This window comes from Bombina bombina, chromosome 2, assembly GCF_027579735.1.
Source record: "Bombina bombina isolate aBomBom1 chromosome 2, aBomBom1.pri, whole genome shotgun sequence".
NCBI lineage: Eukaryota > Metazoa > Chordata > Amphibia > Anura > Bombinatoridae > Bombina > Bombina bombina.
Window position 1 is genome coordinate 181,006,447 of NC_069500.1, and position 22,854 is coordinate 181,029,300.

At 37.7% G+C, this 22,854-nt stretch overlaps 1 protein-coding gene across 1 annotated transcript in view; it reads left to right on the top strand.

Moving 5' to 3' along the window:
* The window catches only part of LHFPL2 (LHFPL tetraspan subfamily member 2), a 295,979-nt gene extending 289,941 nt beyond the window's left edge, over positions 1-6,038 (top strand). The window contains exon 4 of the mRNA XM_053701373.1: positions 1,750-6,038. Coding sequence (XP_053557348.1) covers positions 1,750-2,006 — 257 coding nt within the window. The 3' untranslated portion in view covers positions 2,007-6,038. The remainder of the gene's footprint in view (positions 1-1,749) is intronic.
* The last annotated feature ends 16,816 nt before the right edge of the window (positions 6,039-22,854 follow it).

Below are 22,854 nucleotides of genomic sequence, written 5' to 3' on the forward strand. Positions count from 1 at the left end.
ATTAATCATTTAAATATTTTTTTTTTCCTGAGGTCAGGTTTTTGGCCAGGCCCCTTCCAGAGTGTAGACAAGGAGGATAGCCACCCCTTTTTATGGCAGGCCATAAACCAGATACAGAGTAATGGTTGAAGTTATAGGATATCTTATAATTGTATTTAGGTAAAATAAATTCCATTGTGATACCATGAAAATTATTTTGATACCAAACATGACGTTTGTCTTTTGTCATCCAGTAAAATAAAAGTGTTGAAAAAAAATCTTGAGAAATCTTGACTGTCACTCTGTGTTAACAGCTTGACCTATAAAGATCTCTGTAGTGAGAAGACTGAATTGTTTCCCCGCTGTATCTGGTTGAACCACATGCAGGTAGTAAAGATCAGTGGTCCCACAAGTTTGAAGAGTTCTGGTTTGTGTTAAAAATAATGAATCCATGACATCCTGAAATCACAAGGTTTTCATGACAATAACTATGTGTTTAAATACTGCAAAGAAGTTAAACACACAGTTAAAGTCCACTCCAATGTGACTAAATACTATTGGTAACCAGCTGAACACATCTGATGAGCCAATGACAAGAGATACATGTGCAGAAGCACTAAGCACCAGCTGCGTCACAGTAGGACATTGCTGCTCTTGGGTGTATCTAGGTATGCTTTTCAACAAATGATACCAAGAGGGCAAAGTAAATTTAAAACCATAAAAGTTTAATTTTTAAGCTTATAACACACTGGTGGGTGTGCCGCCTGATTTTTTTTTTTTTTTAGATATTACTATATTTATGCATAAAATGGCTTACAATTCTCAACTGAAGTTAAACCAGACTAGTAGTGCAGTAAACCACCAGGGGCTGCTATATATGCTGAGGGAAGGGATTTGGAAGAGGAGCTTTATTTAAAATGGTAATCAGGAATTTTAGTGAGGATCGTTACAAAAGTTGGAAGAGTGGTAATGTATTTAATTGATCTGCTTACTTAGAGGTAATGATACATAAGTTTGATTTAAAAGGACATTAAACTCCAAAAATTGTGATCTTCCATAAAATAAAACATTTTAGTATACGTTATGTATTTGCCTGCTTATGGTCTATATACCTTTTGATAATTGTGATTGTTCTATTATTTTTCCCAAAAAAGGCTGTACGGTGTAATGTGTTTGACCCTACAACATTCTACCCAGAGATTGCTCTGCAAAAGCTCATTTACATACGTGCAAACTTGTAAATTATGCAGACAAAATAGCTTCTTGCATGTTTGAGATTGTAATATAAAATGTTTATTAGCAGTAAAAAAAACAACAACATGGTGGCACCAATTAATTTATAGGCATTATGTCTTGCATTTATTTCTGTTAACTGTCCCTTTAATTACGGATATGCACTAACCATATATAGAATGATTGTCCCTTTAGTTACTAAGTATGTGCTATGCATATATAAATGAGTCTTCCTTTAAAGAGTTAAATATAGTATCCCTCTTGATAACACTAGTTCGTGCAGTTTATGCTTTTCCAAATATTAACCATCCAGACAGTTTGCTCACCAAGGCATAACGTGTTAGAAGCTCTACAAATACCTATGTCAGGTGACAGGTCCACAAAAGCTGTCGAATGCTCTACCACTGAGCTATATCCCTAACTTTGAACAATCATAATAGGGAAAATGTAAATGTTTTATTAAATATAAAATTGTTTTGAGGCTTGATAAAAATAATAATAATAGTATGATTTAATTTTTCTTTTCTTTTTTTCCAGGCCTCTTCCTTATTCTCGGCTTGATTTTGTACCCTGCTGGTTGGGGATCTCAGAAGGTTGTTGGATATTGTGGACACTATGCATCTGCCTACAAGCTTGGGGAGTGTTCCTTGGGCTGGGCCTTTTACACTGCAATTGGCGGCACTGTTCTTACGTTTATCTGCGCAGTGTTCTCAGCTCAAGCTGAAATTGCCACCTCCAGTGATAAAGTACAAGAGGAAATCGAAGAGGGGAAGAGCCTCATATGCCTTCTTTAACAAGTGACAAATGGATGACCTCTCTCTAATCCTTTATAGACTTCATCAAGGGATCAACATTGTTTACACAGCCCACAGCTCGCATGAATGGACTTGCATTAAAGCCAAACATTCAGACTTGATCCAATTGCCTTCTGTCTTTGCATTCTCTCATGGAAAAAAAAAGAAAAAGCAAAGTTGACAGGTGACAATAATGTGAAAGTGGGATTTGAAGACTTTGTTTGTAATACATATGGACATTTTAAAAATGAAGTGCACAATTGTTTTTGTTTTTTTTTACAGTTCTGCTCAATAGAATTTTTGATGCAACACCTATTCAAAGTCACTTTAAATCTTTTTTTATTTTTGTGTATATAGAAAATAAGCCGTTTTTTTTTTAATGTTGTCAATCTTTGGACTTTTCTAGCCTTGCTTTATGACACTGCTCATAAAAACTCTTTTTTTTAATTCCTTGGAGCACAACTTCCTGCTTGGAAAACAAATGTACCACTAAACTAAAAATGTCTGGAAACTGGAAACTAGCGATTTCCCCCCCCCCCCCCCTTTTTTTAACATTCATTTTAATGTAAACGATATGGAGAAAACCACTGTTTTAAAGCTATAAAATAAATTGTGGTGCAACAATGTAATGTAATCCCTTTATATAACTCATATTTGGGATTTTCTTGTTTTTGTAGTGGTACTTCTCAAGAAAATAAAGTGGGGCGATATTTTTTGGCTACTGTGTAACCACGGTTAGCAAACCAAATGAAAAATACCCAACCCAGAAAGGTCTGCCTGTGATGTACGGCCTAGTTTATCAGCTACCTGCTACTAAGCAACGCCATTTTGTCAAAAGTTAGAAGAGAATTAGGAGCCTTGATAAAATTACGCTGCTTTAATGAAACTAGGCCAACTACCACTAGTAAACTAGTTGTATAAGTTTGTAGTGTAGATAAATAAAATTAAAAGATGAGACTCAAATGAATGTATTAATGTACAAATGCAATTTAAGCTATTGAAGGACAGAACTTGTATAGCAACTAATAATTGGCATAACAAACCACTACATACATACTCTCCTAATGGACACTGGTGTTTATAAAACAAACAAACAAAGCACAAAACTGTCACATGTGTATTGTTTGAAATGAGATAACTATCATTTTACAATGGTTGCTGCAGTGTTTGTGCCTTATGTGTATGTAACATTCAGTATTATGTGATTCTCTGAACAGTAACACTATGATTTTCCACCTTTTTAACCACTGGTAAACATATGGTTAACAGCAGTGTAATGAGATATCCCAACCAAAAGAGTACCAGGATCCCTCAGCCTCTCTCAGCCTATTTATTTTCCTTTTTTCTACGAACAGAACATGAACAGCTGGTCATCGCATAACTGTGTCTGGCTTTCACATTGAATACTTTGATAATAACTTTAAACTGGTTTATGTATGTGTGTGTATGTATGTATGTATGTATGTATATTTACACACACACAGTGTTCTCCCAAGGACCTTTTTAATGGGTGCACCACCTGACTGAGTTTCCTGGCTAAAACTTCTTAGTTTAAACTAAAATGAGCTAATATTAAGTTTTTTCAGTGTTTATTGTTAAATTACGCAATTAGTTTGTGCTTTGGATAGCAGAAAATGCTGTAATATTACAAAGTATTAAACTGCTACCACCCAGCTACTTCATAATGGCACCCAGCTGACAATTTTATATTTATATAGATCTAAAAAATAATTAGGATTTCTGCACTCTTAAAGTGACAGTAAACACCCTTTTCAATATGCATAGTCAACGTTCAAATAAACTTTCATTATTTTTTTCCCCTCTACTTTTTATGGGTTTTCTCATTCTTAGAACAGAAAAATGCCTGCTTCAGACTTCTCAAGGCTAACCCTGCTACATATATACTTTATTTGCCTTAGCGTATAATAAACTGCAAAGAAATGATTGTAGATATCCTTGTCTACTTCATTAATAAAGACTGATTGCCAAATATGACAAGTGGTGAGTAGATTTAGGATAGTTTTAAAAAAACAAAAACTTTCAGCTAACAAGCTATTTATTCCTTTTTGTTTTAAAAAAGTTTAAACTTGGCAGCTGATAAATGATTCTATAGCAAGGCATCTGAAATGTCTAAACATTGAAAGGTGTTTACCCACCCTTTAAACTTTTGCATAGGTTACAGTCTGTGGCTTTACAACCAATTACACCCTCGCTCGTTTCTTTTGCGATCTCTCTTGTCTGCCTTTAGCACGGCCTCTGGCTACAGTGGATAGAGACTCATTTGTGCTTTTAAAGGCATTGGGGAATTAAAGACCAATACAATGCACCACATAAAGTGTGTTTTAGTGGTTTCCAGTAATTAATTTTCTAAAAATAAAAATTAAATTAATAAAGTTTCCATGTGATGGGTCAAGGGAGAGATAAAAAATGATTCCAGGTAGTACAAAATAGGTGCTATCATATGGTCTTAGTCCTTTGATCTGAGCCTTGTCACTTGAAAAAATATTAAAGACATAAGTGTAAAGGTTTAGTTTGTATAATGTAAATTACTTTTCCTCAGCAGCGCATATGATAAGTAAGAATGGGCATTTCAATCTAGGATAGCTAATTTACAATATGTCGGTGCTCATTTCTTTATAAAAAAAAAACTTAGTGGAATTGGAAGTACAACTGATTATTAAACATTTTACTAAAACTGTAACCCTCAATCAGTGCGAAAGTTATTTGATCAAAGATACATTTCCTGCTTTTTTTGTATCTTATGCTGAAATTACAAGAAAACAATAGATGATGTGGCACTTGATAGCGTAGTTTACAGCAATAAAATGTTATATTAGTGTAATACACACATGCACATCACTTCAAAAGCACAACTAAAGATTCAATACCTATTACTCAGGGTAACATAAAATGTTTGATACAGGGTAGATTTTAAAACCTAAATTGTGTTCTGATCCATTTATTTCTGCCCATTCTGTTGATGTGATTTTTATTTTATTTTCTAAAGCTATGATTAAGATCTGATTCCCGTTAGAGATTTACTTGTAGCGCATAATTTATGTACAAATATCCCTGTAAGCTTTTACAGTGAATGTTAAAGTTTTTCAACTCAAATAGACATAGCTAAAGGTACTCAAATTTGCCCCAGCATGCAACATTTTCAGCACTTCCTGGAGTTTTTAACATCGCTAATGGTATATAAGATTAAGGACGCCTTTAGAAGAAAAGCTAAATTTGTTTTTACAAAACATTTTAAATAAAATGTAATATATGATGGATTAAGAATTTATTTTCATGAAACACCATTAATGGATTACCCATGAAGCCCATGACCACAATGCATGTGCCAGGCTCTTATTCAGGGTAGTTTAAGGGACATTAAGTATGTTTGTTTTTTCTTTGTTTCAGCTAAAAAGGGTCTTTTTAAAAGTATTAGTTGTTTGAAAAAACAGATCTTCCTACGTAGAAGAAATAAGGCGCTACATACTGTTATAAACAGAATTCTGCTTTTAAATCTGTATAAACACGACATTCTTCCATTTCACTCTTACGTTTAAGGTGGCAGCTGCAGTGACCAAAACAGTTGAAGACCACCAGGGTCTCTTCTCCACAGAATATATCATATTGGTTTTAAAATTACATGAAAAAATTATTCTACTTTCCTGTTCCATGACTTCCAAGCTAAATCAAAATGTTGCTTTCTGCTTTTGAATGGTTCAATCTAAATTGTCTGTGGTTTAATCATTTTTTTGTCTATATGATTGTGTAAAGTGCCATAACCCCCACACCTCAGTTTGTAGCATATTTAAATGCAAGAATAGTGTTTTGTGTGTGAGATTTATGTGCAATACCAAATGCATTTATTGTTAATAGGGAATATGATCTAAATTCGAAATACTTTAATTTGTTATGTATACACCTCTCTATGAAATACAAAACTCAATGTATTCTTTTGATACTGTGAGTCTGGAGTTATTTGCAATCAAGTGAAACTAATATTCCCATCAAAATATAAATAAATGTTGTTTTTAATTCTTTTGTTGAATTATTGTGTACTTAAACGTAATTGTCTTTCTGTCTATAGCTATCTATCTAATACTATTGTGATAGCTATTTAAACAGAAGTCTTAGGTCACTGCCTTTAAAAAGTTCTTCCACTATTCTACAATTTTTACTGTTAGTGTGGGCTGTAGCTAGGGATGGGCGAATGTGTTTATATCCGAATTCGAATGTTAGAACGAATGTTATTGTATAATAGAATGTTGATAAGAACGAATAGTCTTAAAAATTTGATTTTCGAATGTTATTTACAGTTTTGGAATGTCACATTCGAATTCGAATATTACATTTATAAAACACAATTGTAGACTAGAAACACTATTTCGAATATCACATTCGAATCGAATGTCACATTCGAATTCGAATATTACATTTATAAAACACAGTATTAGACTAGAAATACTATTTCGAATTCAAATGTCACATTTGAATCGAATATCACATTTAAAACACAGTATTAGACTAGAAATAGTTTCAGATTCGAATGTGACATTCGAATGTAGCATTCGAATTTGAATATTACATTTATTAAACACAGTTGTAGACTAGAAATACTATTTCAAATTTGAATGTCACATTCGAATTCGAATATTACATTTCGAAATTGAATGAATACATAGCTAAACATTCTATTATTCGAACAAATATTTTTGAATTTTATTGAAAAATTCGAAAACGAAAATTCGAAAATAGAATGTTAGAATGTTATATAAACATTCGAAAATTCGATTCGAATGAACGAATGTATCAAAATTCGTTTTAAATTTCTAATTTTTAGAATCATTCGCCCATTCCTAGCTGTAGCTCACTTAAACCGTGAATGATATATTTTGACTCTGTACAAATTTACAGCACTGAAACTGTTATCCCGTATCAGGCTCCCTGATAGTTAACATTGACCTGTACATTATCTATTAAACTTTGGTAGATGGAGAGAACACCCCCATGACAGTGTTCCTTTGGTAACAAGTAAAGATGGCGTCATATTCCTATGAGTATGTAAAGAAACCACATGTTCAGACTTTGCCATTGGTTCATTTTATTTTATTCAGCTTATAAGATGATAAAGTCCTGGTTCTTAAACTGTGTAAGAAAAAAAAATATGGAAGAGCTCCACCAATAGTGTAGAAATAATGAAACTGTAGCTCAATAAATACAATTGAACAAATGAATTCAATACAATTAAATATGAAGCATATGAGTGTAAACACAATATTCTGCCTGTTCTCTATTATCCACATGTATCTTAATTGTATTACTTTATTGTAAAGGTAGCTGAGCAAAGCATAAATCGAATTGACAATTCAACTTCCATAATGAAAAGTAAACCCCCTTTAAGATATCCTTGAATTCACAAGAAATATGGGCCTTGCAGCTTATGCTTAGCAGGACAGCACCGTAAAAAAATATTCCACCTATTTACCTTAAATTGTAACTGATTACACGTGGAAGAATTAGGGATAGGCTGACCATACGTCCCGTTTTGAAAGGGACAGTACCGTTATTTTATGTTTCTTCCCCCGTCCCGTCGTTTCTTTAATAATATTCATTTTGTCCCGTTTTGAGGGTTATCAGACCGTGCGGCTAGCGCAAGTGTAATTTTTTTAGCATACACACCACTTACTAAAATCATTGTGATCATTGAAAGCAAGTGACAGCAGGTCAGTACTCAGTCGTGAGCTGTCAGACTGAGCTGAGGAGAGAGACTGGTCATGAGAGGGAAGTTAGAACTACTAGCTAGTGCCTAGTAAGGACAGGAGTCGGACTAGATCTGTCATCATCTGATGTGATGATCATCTGCCTCTGCCATCATCTGAATTAGCGGCTGACCATCACCAGAGAGATAATTCTTGCCATCTTCTTGTGTCACAGTGTGAACATACAAACATAGTGATCAAGTAGATCAACTGTCTAAGTTCTGCAATAATTGTGCACGGCCAAGGTAAGACCAGTGTCTGTGCCTGTCAATCAATTTAATTGTCATTAATTATGCTTACTAAATTGCTTACTATTTCAACCTTTCACACTCTTTTCTTACTGCTTACAATTGACTCTTATGTAAACTGCAAAATAAAACAAAATAAAAAAAAGTAATTTTTCATGTAGTTTAGAACTAAACTATGATGGTAGTTTATTTATTTTTTATTTTGCAGTTTACTTATTACGCTGCTGCAGTGCTGGTTCTACAGACTTTATAAATAACGGTCATCATTATCAAGTAACTAGTTCCACATTTTTCGCAGTTCTTCCACCATGTAACAATGATTTTGGGCAACTCAGCTAAGGATAATTGTTGGCTCAATAGTTTATATTCATGTCATAAAAGTTAACTTTTGTTAAAATCTTACTTTTTTCCTATGAATAAAGAATATTAACCTCGTCCCATTTTTGACATCTCAATGTCCCGTTTTTGTCTAAAGGAAATATGGTCAGCCTAATTAGGGACAAATACAGCAATGGAATACAAGATTATAATGATTATGCATAAAGCTTTCTGTAGATTAAATGGACATTAAACCCAACACATTTCTATTGTGTAGATAAAAGAGCTTTATATAAAAACATGTTTAAAATAGTTTTCTTGCTTGGAAAGTTTTAAGGTTGTTTGTTAAAAAAACATTAGTATAGTTTTATTCCAGAACCATGACACACCTTACAAGCAAAAACAAAACGGGTATAATTCATCATAGAAATATCATATAAAAATGCCTCTTTTGTATGCAGCAAAAACCTCATTATGTTTTGTCTAGGGCGGGACCAATATTAAATGTAAATTAAATCAAAATGAGACCCCAACTCCTAAGAAAGAAACTGACCATATCCTTTTTTTAAATATATATATTTCATTTTTATTGAGGTTATCCAATAGTAATACAATCAAGGAAGTACACAGTACATGTAACGTGGAAGGAAATACAATTTGCACCAAATGCATATGAGACAATACAGATGCGGAATGAACTAATATTAGCAGCTGAGTGTGATACATTGGCAGAAGTTATATCAAGCTAAACATGCCTGTGTTACATATGATACCTCTTTTTATATGTTATTCAAGCATGAGAAATTCCCCAAATTCAAGAAAGATCACACTTGGATCTATGTTAAAGAGTCAGTCTACTCCAGAACTTGTATTGTTTAAAGGGACACTAAACCCACATTTTTTATTTAATGATTCAGATAGAGCATGCAATTTTAAGCAACTTTCTAGTTTACTCCTCCCTCCTATCAATTTTTATTCGTTCTCTTGCTATCGTTATTTAAAAAGTAGGAATTTAAAGCGTAGTAGCCGGTCCATTTTAGGTTCAGCACCCTGGATAGCGCTTGCTTATTGGTGGATACAGTTAGCAAACCAATTAGCAAGCATAACCCAGGTTCTCAACCAAAAATGGGTCGGCTCTTAAGCTTTACATTCCTTCTTTTTAAATTAAGATAGTAAGAGAATGAAGAAAAATTGACAATAGGAGTAAATTAGAAAGTCCTTAAAATTGCATGTTCTATCTGAATCCTGAAAGAAAAAAATTGGGTTTAGTGTCCCTTTAACCATTCCCAAGATTTGCATAACCAATACGGTTATATCAATACACTTGTTTACCTCTGTGATTACCTTATTTCTAAGCCTCTGTAGACTGACCCTTATCTCAGTTCTTTTGACAGACATGCAGTTTAACCAATCAGTGCAGACTCTTAACGCCACAGGAGTGAGCACAATGTTATATTATGACACACATGAACTAGCAGTGTTTAACTGTCAAAATGCACTGAGAATTGAGGCAGTTCAACGGCTTTGAAATTAGCATATGAGCCTACCTAGGTTTAGATTTTCACAAAGAATACCAAAAGAGCAAAGCAAATTTGATGATAAAAGTAAATTGGAAAGGTGTTGCATTCCCTATCTGAATCATGAAAGTTTTTAATTTTAACTAGACTTTCCCTTTAAAGTGAAAGTCAATCCTAGAGTTTTACAAACGCTAGGATTGACTATTGAAACAAATAAAGGGGACTTATAAGATACTTCATGTAGAAAGCGCCTTTATTTGTTTCAACCGATCGCCTTTTTTAGCTGCTACGGCAGCCCACGGCTATAAAAAATTTTTTGCTAAGAGGTGACGTTTTCACCTCTTAGTCAATAGTCGTGCGGTAAATCTGGCTTGGTGCCCATGGGAGCCGGATTTACTGCATGGCTATTGGCTAAGAGGTGAAAATGTCACCTCTTAGCAAAACTTTTGTTTAGCCGTGGGCTGCTGTAGCAGCTGCTGTAGCAGCTAAATACAGTGATCGGTCGAAACAAATAAAGGCACTTTCTACATGAAGTATCTTATACTTCATGAATGAAAGTCCCCTTTATTTTTTCCAATAGTCAATCCTAGCGTTTGTACAATGCTAGGATTGACTTTCACTTTATTACTATTGAATGGAGCTAATGATTTCTCTTGTTAAGTGTATCCAGTCCACGGATCATCCATTACTTATGGAATATATTCTCCTTCCCAACAGGAAGCTGCAAGAGTCCACCCACAGCAAAGCTGCTATATAGCTCCTCCCCTAACTGCCATATTCAGTCATTCTCTTGCAAGCCTCAACATAGATAGGAGGTTGTGAGAGCCTGTGGGGCTTTCTACTTAGTTTATTCTTCAATCAAAAGTTTGTTATTTTTAAATGGCACCGGAGTGTGCTGTTTATCTCAGGCAGTATTTGGAAGAAGAATCTGCCTGCGTTTTTCTATGATCTTAGCAGACGTAACTAAGATCCATTTGCTGTTCTCACACATTCTGAGGAGTGAGGTACTTCAGAGGGGGAATGGCGTGCAGGTTTTCCTGCAGATAAGGTATGTGCAGTAAAATATTTTTCTAGGAATGGAATTGACTAAGAAAATACTGCTGATACCGAAGTAATGTAAGTAAAGCCTTAAATGCAGCGATAGCGACTGGTATCAGGCTTATTAATAGAGATACATACTCTTGTAAAAATGTGTTTTAAAACGTTTGCTGGCATGTTTAATCGTTTTTTAACATATGTTTGGTGATAAAACTTATTGGGGCCTAAGTTTTTTCCACATGGCTGGCTTAAATTTTGCATAGAAACAGTTTCCTGAGGCTTTCCACTGTTATAGTATAAAAGTTACAGTTGGTGCAGTTAAAATTACAAACAGTGACATTCAGCTTCCCTCAGCAGTCCCCTGCATGCTATAGGACATCTCTGAAGGGCTCAAAAGGGCTTCAAAAGTAGGAGCTGTTATGACTGTTTAAAACATATTTTTCGTTTTGTTAATCTGTTTTTTGTATTAAGGGGTTAATCATCCATTTGCAAGTGGGTGCAATGCTCTGCTAACTTGTTACATACACTGTAAAAATTTTGTTAGTTTAACTGCCTTTTTTCACTGTTGTTTCAAATTTTGGCAAAATTTGTTTCTCTTAAAGGCACAGTAACGTTTTATATATTTGCTTGTTAACTTGATTTATGCAGGCCCATTTATCAAAGGGCTTGCGGACCTGATCCGACACTGCTGATCAGGTCCGCAAGACCTCGCTAAATGCGGAGAGCAATACGCTCTCCGCATTTAACATTGCACCAGCAGCTCACAAGAGCTGCTGGTGCAACGCCGCCCCCTGCTGACTCGCGGCCAATCGGCCGCCAGCAGGGAGCTGTCAATCAACCCGATCGTATTCGATCGGGTTGATGTCTGGCGATTCCTGTCCGCCTGTTCAGAGCAGGCGGACAGGGTTATGAAGCAGCGGTCTTTAGACCGCTGCTTCATAAGTTGTGTTTCTGGCGAGTCTGAAGAGTCGCCAGAAACACGGCCCTTCAAGCTCCATACGGAGCTTGATAAATGGGCCTGAAAGTGTTTTCCAAGCTTACTAGTCTCATTATTAGTCTGTTCTAACATGTCTGACATAGAGGAAGCTCTGTGTTCATTATGTTTTAAAGCCATGGTGGAACCCCATCTTAGAATGTGTACCAGATGTACTGATTTCATGTTAAACAATAAAGATCATTTTTTGTCTTTAAAAACATTATCACCAGAGGATTCTGTCGTGGGGGTAGTTATGCCGACTAACTCTCCCCACGTGTCAGACCTTTTGACTCCCGCTTTAGGGACTCACGCTCAAATGGCGCCAAGTACATCAAGGGCACCCATAGCGTTTCTTTACCAGGGGATTCTGTCGAGGGGAAAGTTATGCCGACTAACTCTCCCCACGTGTCAGACCCTTCGACTCCCGCTTCAGGGACTCACGCTCAAATGGCGCCAAGTACATCAAGGGCGCCCATAGCGTTTATTTTACAAGACATGGCAAAGGTGGTGAATAATATTCTGGCAGCAGTATTAGTCAGACTACCTGAAATTAAAGGAAAGCAGTTAGCTCTGGGGGTAGATACAGAGCATACAGACGCTTTAAGAACCATGTATGATACTACCTCACAATATGCTTAGTCTGTGGGTGATTTTTTTTTTTGACTCAGGGAAGATGATTTAACCTGATTCTGATATTTCTACATTTAAAATTTATGCTTGAGAACCTCCACTTGTTGCTCAGGGAGGCTTTGGCTGCTCTGAATGAATGTGTACAATCGCAGGGCCAGAGAAATTGTGTAGACTGGATAAATAATATGCAGTGCCGGTGTGTACTGATGTTTTTCCAATACCTAAAGAGGTTTACTAAAAATTTTTTTAATAAGGAATGGGATAGACCAGGTGTGCCGTTCTCTTCCCCTCCTATTTTTTAGAAGAATGTTTTCTAATAGTTACCACCACACGGGACTTCTGGCAGACAGTTCCTAAGGTGGAGAGAAGAGTTTCTACTCTAGCTAAGCGTACCACTACCTCTGACGAGGACAGTTGTGCTTTTTAGATCCAATGGATAAAAAATGTTTATTCAACAGGGTTTTATCCTGCAGCCCCTTGCATACATTGCTTCTGTCACTGCTGCTGCGGCGTTCTGGGTTGAGTCTCTTGATGAGGCTTTACAGTTAAGCGACTCCATTGGATGAATATATTTGACAAGCTTATGCTAGCCAATTCCTTTGTTTTCTGATGCCTTGTTCATTTGACTAGACTAACGGCTAAGAATTCTGTTTTTTACTATACTGGCGCGCAGAGCGCTATGGCTTAAATCATGGTCAGCTGTCGTGACTTTAATAAATAAGCTACTTAACTTCCCTTCAAGGGGCAGACCCTATTCGGGCCTGGTTTGAAGGAGATTATTGCTTATATCACTGGAGGAAAAGGTCATGCCCTTCCTCAGGATAGGTCTAAATCAAGGGCAAAAAAAAAAAAAAAGTCTAATTTTCGTACCTTTTAAAAACTTCAGGGCAGGTGTGGCATCCTCTTCCTCTAAGGCAAAACAAGAGGGAATTTTTGCTCAGTCCAAGGCGGTCTGGAGACAATCGGACCTGGAACAAAGATAAGCAGGCCAAGGAGCCTGCTGCTGCCTCTAAGGCAGCATGAAGGAACGGACCCCTATCCGGTAACGGATCCTATAGGGGGCAGACTTTCATTCTTTGCCCAGGCGTGGGCAAGAGATGCCCAGGATCCCTAGGCATTGGAATTTATATCCCAGAGATATCTTCTGGATTTCAAAGATTCCCCCCCCCAAAAAAAGGGGAGATTTCGCCTTTCACAATTATCTGCAAACCAGATAAAGAAGGAGGCATTCTTACATTGTGTACGAGATCCATCCAGTTCCAAGAGAGGAACAGGGACAGAGTTTTTACTCAAATCTGTTTGTGGTTCCCAAGGAGAGGGAACCTTCAGACCTATTTTGGATCTAAAGATCTTAAACAAATTCCTCAGAATTCCGTCATTTAAGATGGAAACTATTCGTACCATCTTAACTATGATCCAGGAGAGTCAATAGAGGACTACAATGGATTTGAAGGATGCTTATCCTCACATTGTGATGCATAAAGATCACCATCGTTTTTCAGGTTTGTCTTTCTAGACAGGCATTACCAGTTTGTAGCTCTTTCCTTTGGGATATCTACAGCCCCAAGAATCTTTATGGAGGTTCTGGGGTCGCTTTGGCGGTCCTTAGACCGCGGGGCATAGAAGTGGCCCCTTATTTAGACGACATCCTGATACAGGCGTCAAACATCCAAATTGCCCAGTCTCATACGGACGTAGTACTGGCATTTCTGAGATCACATGGGTGGAAAGTGAACAAGGAAAGAGTTCTCTATCCCCAATCTCAAGGGTTTCCCTCCTAGGGACTCTGATAGATTCTGTAGAAATGAAAATTTACCTGACGGAGTCCAGGTTGTCAAAGTTTCTAAATTTCTGCCGTGTTTTTTTCATCCCATCCGCGCCCTTCGGTGGCTCAGTACATGAATGAAATCGGCTTAATGGTAGCGGCAAGGGACATAGTACCGTTTGCACGTCTACATTTCAGACCGCTGCAACTATGCATGCTCAGTCAGAGGAACGGGGATTACACAGATTTGTCCCCCTGTTAAACCTGGACCAAGAGACCAGAGATTCTCTTCTCTGGTGACTATGTCGGGTCAATCTGTCCAAGGGTATGACCTTCCGCAGGTCAGATGGGACAATTGTTACAATAGATGCCAGCCTTTTAGGTTGGGATGCAGTCTGGAACTCCCTGAAGGCTCAGGGATAGTGGACTTAGGAGGAGACCCTCCTTCTAATAAATATTCTGGAACTGGGAGTGATATTCCATGCTCTTCAGACTTGGCCTCAGTTAGCAACTCTGAGGTACATCATACTCAGTCGGACAATATACACGACTGTGGCTTACATCAGCCATCAAGGGGGAACAGAAGTTCCCTAGCGATGTTAGAAGTCTTACAATAATTCACTGGACAGAGACTCACTCTTGTCTATCAGCTATCCATATCCCAGGTGTTGAGAACTGGGAGGTGGATTTTCTAAGTCGTCAGACTTTTCTTCCGGGGGAGTGGGATTTCCTCCGGAGGTCAAGACCAAGCAGGAGAGGGCTTTGGTGTTTTTGACAGCGCCTGCGTAGCCACGCAGGACCTGGTATGCAGATCTGGTGGACATGTCATCCTTTCCATCACGGTCTCTGCTTCAGAGACAGGTCCCTCTACCTCAGGGTCCTTTCAACCATCTAAATAGAATCAATCTGAGATGGACTGCCTGGAGACTGAACGCTTGATGTTATCAAAGCATGGCTTCTCCGAGTCAGTCATTGATACCTTAATACAGACATGAAAGCCTGTCTCTAGGAAAATTGAACATAGATATGGTGTAAATATCTGATTGTTATGAATCCAAGGGTTACTCATGGAGTAAAGTCTGGATTCCCAGGATATTATCTTTTCTCCAAGATGTTTTTGAGAAAAGGGTTGTCAGCTAATTCCTTAAAAGGGACAGATTTTTACTCTGTCTATTTTTTTGCACAAGCGTCTGGCAGGTATTCTAGACGTTCAGGCATTTGGTCAGGCTTTGGTTAGATCCAAGCCTGTGTTTAAAACTGTTGCTCCGCCATGGAGCTTAAACCTGATTCTTAAGGTTCTTCAAGAAGTTCCGTTTGAACCTTTTTTGTTCCATAGATATCAATCTTTATCTTGGAAAGTTCCTTTTGGGTAGCTAATTCCTCGACTCGTAGAGTCTCCAAGTTATCTGTGTTACAATGTGATTCTCCTTATCTGGTCCTTCGTACGGATAAGGTAGTCCTGCGTACCAACCTGGGTTTTTTCCTAAGGTGGTATCTAACAAGTACATCACTCAAGAGATAGTTGTTCCATGCTTGTATGTTCCATGCTTGTATCCTAATCCTTCCTCAAAGAAGGAACGTCTATTACACAATATTGGACGTGGTTTGTGCTTTAAAGTTTTACTTACAAGCTACTACAGTTTTCATCAAACGTTCACCTTGTTTGTTGTCTATTCTGGACAGAGGAGAGGTCAAAAGACTTCAGCAGCCTCTCTGTCTTTTTGGTTAAAAAGCATAATTCATTTAGCTTATGAGACTGCTGGACAGCAGCCTCCTGAAGGGATTACAGCTCATTCTACTAGAGCTGTGGTTTTCACTTGGGCCTTTTTTAAATGTGGCTTCTGTTGAACAGATTTACAAGACGGAGTCTTGGTCTGCGCTTCATACTTTTCAAATTTAACAAATTTGATACCTTGCTTCTTCGGAGGCTATTTTTGGGAGAAAGGGTTTTTTACAGGCAGTGGTAACTTCCGTTTAAGTACCTGCCTTGTCCCTCCCATCATCCGTGTACTTTAGCTTTGGTATTGGTATTCCATAAGTAATGGATGATCCGTGGACTGGATACACTTAACAAGAGAAAACATAATTTATGCTTACCTGATAAATTTATTTCTCTTGTAGTGTATCCAGTCCACGGCCCGCCCTGTCACTTTAAGGCAGGTAATTTTTTCATTTGAACTACAGTCACCACTGCACCCTATGGTTTTTCCTTTCTCTGCATGTTTTCGGTCGAATGACTGAATATGGCAGTTAGGGGAGGAGCTATATAGCAGCTTTGCTGTGGGTGGACTCTTGCAGCTTCCTGTTGGGAAGGAGAATATATTCCATAAGTAATGGATGATCCGTGGACTGGATACACTACAAGAGAAATAAATTTATCAGGTAAGCATAAATTATGTTTTTTGAGCAAGGTTTATATTAAACCTTATTAGATTATATTTCCAGCCCTAGGAGGCTTAAATAAGCATTCAGAAGAAATGTCAATAAGTAGAGAACATATTATACCGTCTCAGCCGCAGATGGCAGTCAATGCATAGCATAGTTACGATATTAATATATAGGAAACTTTTGGCATATTAACTATTTCTCACAGTTATTCTTTTCAAATATGCAGACTAGTGAAACAAAACTATGCCTCTCCTTAGTCATCTTATAAGTGGTAAATTTAAGCTCCATATCAAACGGAGAATGAGAGAAAAAGTAGCTCACTTACACTTAACGAGAGTAGGAAAGTAACCAATAGGCAAAATAGTGAGCAAAACACGAGGAAACAAACAGATTTTTGAGGCCTATAAGCACAATATTGCTGAATATGCAATGTCTGAAACTGTGATGTCTAATGACTGCGTAATCCAGGGGATTGTTGTAATTGTCCCAAATAGAAAGAGTTCGGTAATCTTGGATGCTTACCACAGGATGATGCGTCCAATCTCAAGAGAAAAGTAAGTACAGAGTTTGGGGAGACTAGACAAGGCAGATTGCTCCGAGTTTTGCCTTTTAATTTCAAGTTGGTGTCCCCCGAGTGCTGCATTTTCTCCTTGTTCTTACATTTTTTGCGGCTTGCGCTTAGCCGCGTTTGATATGCACCTCACGGGGCTGTGAGCAAACGTAACCTATCGGCTTGGCAGCAATAGGACTCTCCCCTCTACGTCACGCTCTGCAGCGGCCTAGTCTCTCTTACTCCCAGATTGCTCCAATCAGCCAATATAATGCGAGCTCAATCCTATTGACTGATTGGATCAGCCAATAGGATTGAACTTCAATCCTATTGGCTGATTGCATCAGCCAATAGGATTTTTTTTACCTTAATTCCGATTGGCTGATATAATTCTATCAGCCAATCGGAATCTAAGGGACGCCATCTTGGATGACGTCACTTAAAGGAACCTTCATTCGTCGGGTAGTCGTCGGATGAAGAGAATGCTCCGCATCGTATGTCTTGAAGATGGACCCGCTCCGCGTCAGATGGATGAAGATAGAAGATGCTGTCTGGATGAAGACTTCTGCCCGTCCGAAGGACCACTTCGCCCGGCTTGGATGAAGACTTCTCCCAGCTTCGTTGAGGACTTCGGCGCGGTTGGATGAAGACTTCTGCCGCTTCCTTGAGGATGGATGTCTGGTCTTCAGAACTGTAAGTCGATCTTCAGGGGGTTAGTGTTAGGTTTTTTTAAGGGTGTATTGGGTGGGTTTTATTTTTAAGTTAGGGTTTGGGCCTGCAAAAGAGCTAACTGCCCTTTTCAGGGCAATGGGGAGCTTAGGTTTTTTTAGATAGTATTTTATTTGGGGGGTTGTTTGTGTGGGTGGTGGGTTTTACTGTTGGAAGGGTTGTTTGTATTTTTTTTACAGGTAAAAGAGCTGATTACTTTGGGGCAATGCCCTGCAAAAGGCCCTTTTAAGAGCTATTGATAGTTTAGGCTAGGGTTTTTTTTTTTATTTTGATAGGGCTATTAGATTAGGTGTAATTAGTTTAAATATCTTGTCATTTGTTTATTATTTTCTGTAATTTAGTGTTTGTTTTTTTTGTACTTTAGCTAATTTAATTGATTTAATTGTTGTTAATTTAGTAAATGTATTTAATTATAGTGTAGTGTTAGGTGTTATTGTAACTTAGGTTAGGTTTTATTTTACAGGTACTTTTGTATTTATTTTAGCTAGGTACCGGTAGTTATTAAATAGTTAATAACTATTTAATAACTATTCTACCTAGTTAAAATAAATACAAACTTGCCTGTAAAATAAAAATTAACCCTAAGATAGCTACAATGTAACTATTAGTTATATTGTAGCTATCTTAGGGTTTATTTTACCGGTAAGTATTTAGTTTTAAATAGGAATTATTTAGGTAATGATAGGAATTTTTAGTTAGATTTATTTTAATTATATTTAAGTTAGGGGGTGTTAGGGTTAGACTTAGGTTTAGGGGTTAATAAATTTAGTATAGTGGCGGTGACATTGGGGGCTGCAGATTAGGGGTTAATAAATGTAGGTAGGTGGCAGCGATGTTAGGGAAGGCAGATTAGGGGTTAATAATATTTAACTAATGTTTGCGAGGAGGGAGTGCAGCGGTTTAGGGGTTAATATGTTTATTATAGTGGCGGCGACGTTGGAGCGGCAGATTAGGGGTTAATAAATGTTAGGTTGCGGCGACGTTGGAGCGGCAGATTAGGGGTTAATAAATATAATGCAGGTGGCGGCGATGTCCGGGACGGCAGATTAGAGGTTAATAAGTGTAAGATTAGGGGTGTTTAGACCCGGGGTTCATGTTAGGATGTTAGGTGTAGACAAATTTTATTTCCCCGTAGGAATCATTGGGGCTTAGTTAGGGAGCTTTACGCTGCTTTTTTGCAGGTGTTAGACTTTTTCTCAGCCGGCTCTCCCCGTTGATTCCTATGGGGAAATTGTGCACGAGCACATACAACCAGCTCACCGCTGACTTAAGCAGCGCTGGTATTGGAGTGCGTTAAGGAGCAAAATTTTGCTCAACGCTCACTTCTTGTCTTTTAACACCGGGTTTGTAAAAACTCGTAATACCAGCGCTGTAGGTAAGTGAGCGGTGAGAGAAAACTGCTCGTTAGCACCGCACAGCTCAAAACAAAAAACTCGTAATCTGGCCGTTTGTTTTCCAAACTTTACAGATAATCCAACTGCAACCAAGCAAAATTCAGAAGGTAGAAAATCTGTTTCCATTACTTAGGAGCTTTAAAATGACTTTGTAGAGTAAGACCTGTGTCCTTCTAAAACCAGTTATTCATAGTGTAGATATACTTTGAAAATACAGGTCAAAATAATAGTTTTGACAGACTAAGACCTTTCCGTTGACTTTAATAAATAACAAACCATCAAATTGTTTTCTTGAAACCACTTTTATCTTTATGAAATGTCAAATGTTGTTGCTCCACAGATTGTGCCTGTAATTACTTAAGTCGCCTTGCAAAAGCAATTGCTACAAAAAAGTCTTAAAAGTAAGGAACAGAGATAGTAAGGCCTAAGAAAAAAAAAAAAGAAAAATTGAGGGGGGGGGAATATTTTATAGAATTTTTTTATTTTTTTTATTGAATATGTTCTTTTACAATAATAAAATTATGACATGGTGTTCATATATATAAACCTACAATATTATTTCTAAAAACTATATAACATAGAGACTTTTATGAAAAACTTAGGAGACTTTATGTAAAGTCTCAAATAATTGCAATTACTGTACCCTGAAGGCAAGCCAATTCAAATACTAAGAAAATACTGAGGATGGAATTCTCAAATAAAAAAGAAATATGCTTTTCTGTCTCTAGGGGCACTGCAAGGAAAAAGGTTTCAGTTTATTTTGCATTTGGCCTCCATCTTCTGTTGGTATTGTTGGTTGAGTTGTCTCTGTCCTCCCAGTTAGGCCTTTATTGAAAGGTAAGAGTTTAAATTCCTCTGAATTCTGAAAATGAAACCATATTTTAACTGCATTAGTTTATATTCATAACCTTTATCTAAATGATGACTTGATTCCTGCTGATGTTCTACTTTGATGTGACCCCTCCACATCACAGCATAGTAGTCACTAAATAGTTTTTTATCCCCCCAGTAAAATGTTGAGACCAACATCCAGCATTTGAAAACATTTCCACATTGCAATTTGCAAATACTGTAAATAGAAATATGCTTTTCCAAATGCTACAAGAATGACCAAACTCATTCTTGCATCACAGAGGTGTCCTAAAGCCATTACAAAACACTTAGTGGAATTAAATAAGGAGGGCCATAGCAATGAAAGTGCTTTTACCTCAATGATCTCATTCCAGGAACACTATTTCTGCTACTTCTGTAACAGCTGCATCATCATAAAGGACTTCTCCATCAGCAGCATCTTCATATAAGCAGATGTTGTAAATGCCTCAAAAAAATACAGAATGCTTTAATTTATGGATAGGATGACTGAAGTGCTTTAGGGGTCTGGAGTGTCTCTTCAATGGAAATGAGTGCTTTCTCTGTTTAGTACTATGAATCAGTAGGTGAATTAGAGGAGACAAAATAATGTTCTTCGTTTTGTCACGTTGAGGTTTTCTCTTACTTGGTGTATTCAGTCCACGGATTCATCCTTACTTGTGGGATATTCTCAATCCCTACAGGAAGTGGCAAAGAGAGCACACAGCAAAGCTGTCCATATAGCTCCCCTCAGGCTCCGCCCCCCCAGTCATTCTCTTTGCCGGTCTAACAAGTAGCATCTCCACGGGGGTGGTAAAGAGTATGTGGTGTTAGATTTGTAGTTTTATTTCTTCAATCAAGAGTTTGTTATTTTAAAATAGTGCCGGTTTGTACTATTTACTCTGAGGCAGAACAGTTATGAAGATTTCTGCTGAGAGGAATATGATTTTAGCACCAGTAACTAAAATCCATTGCTGTTCCCACGCAGGACTGTTGAATACCAGAGAACTTCAGTTGGGGGGAACTGTTTGCAGGCTTAACTGCTTAAGGTATGCTCAGTCATTTTTTTCTAACATTTTTTTCTAACAAGACCTGGTAATGCTAGAAGACTGATAGAAATCCCCATGTGGAAAGGTAAGCCATTTTCTGAGACTCAGTATAGAAGGATGGCTTAGTTTACAGGGCTTAAATCACTGGTGGACACTGTTATGGGTAAAATCGATTATTTTTTAATATAATCTGATGTTTGCACAAGTGTTTATCATATTTGGAACACTTTTTAGGGGTTTTACACGCCTGGCATAATTTTAGACACCTATTTTGGCTTAGGAAGGCCTCACAGCTCCGGAGTGAAGAGGGAGAGGGCCTAATTTTCGCGCCTCAGTTGCGCAGTTCTTTTACAAGATAGTTTCATGCAGATTCACATGTAGAGTCCAGAGACTGCAGGAGGACTACAGGGAGGCTTATTTTTGTTCCACAACTAATCCCCAAGGAAGGTAGTGTGTTAAACTGGTGGCCAGCTTCAATTTGCTCCGGTTTGGGCAATAAGGGGTTAATTGGCTTGAAACTTGGTGTGCAATCTTTTCAAAGCATTAGGATCATATGGTGTAAATTTCATAAAGATTGGATGTTTTTTGGAGATTTGGTAAAAAATTGTATGCTTTTTATAATTTAAAGGCACAGTAACGTTTTTTTCAAAAAGTGTATTTTTCTGTATTTGAGTGCTATCTAAGTCTGTCTAACATGTCTGAGCCTACTGATAGACCTTGTTCTATGTGTTTAAAAGCCATGGCGGTACCCCCATTGCATTTGTGTTTAAAGTGTGCTAAGGTATCTAAACATTTTAATGACCATGCATTGACACTTAAAAATGTAGCCCAAGATGATTCTTTGACGGAAGGTAATGAGGATAGTCCTCCTTCCTCTCCCCATGTGTCGACACCAGTTACGCCCGCGCAAGCGTTGCCTAGTACCTCTAGCGCATTGGCCCCTATTACTTTACAACAATTAGCAGCAGTAATGGATAATTCCCTTGCAGCATTTTTATCCAAACTGCCTATTTTTCAAAAAAAGCGCGATAGCTCAGTTTTAAATACAGAGGATGAGCAATCTGAAGCTTTGGATAATTTATCTGTAGTACCCTCAAAAAACTCAGAAGTAGCAGTGAGGGACGGTCTGTCTGAGGGAGGAATTTCTGACACAGGAAAAGTTTCTCAGCAGGCAGAGTCAGATTCCTTAGCGTTTAAATTTAAGCTGGAACACCTCAGCGTCCTGCTCAAGGAGGTTTTAGCTACGCTGGATGATTGTGACCCCATGGTGGTCCCTGAAAAATTGTGTAAAATGGACAGGTTTTTAGAGGTCCCTGTATACACTGAGGCATTTCCGATCCCAAAGAGGGTGGCGGATATTGTGACTAAGGAGTGGGAGAGACCAGGTGTACCCTTTGTTCCCCCACCTATCTTTAAGAAACTGTTCCCCATAAATGACCCCAGGCGGGACGCGTGGCAGACGGTCCCCAAGGTAGAGGGGCTGCTTCAACACTTGCTAAGCGTATAACTATACCAATAGAGGACAGTTGTGCTTTCAAAGATCCTATGGATAAAAAATTGGAAGGTTTTCTTCTTCAACCAATTGCCTGCATTATTCCGGTAACTATCGCAGCGGCTTTTTGGTTCGAGGCCCTGGAGGAG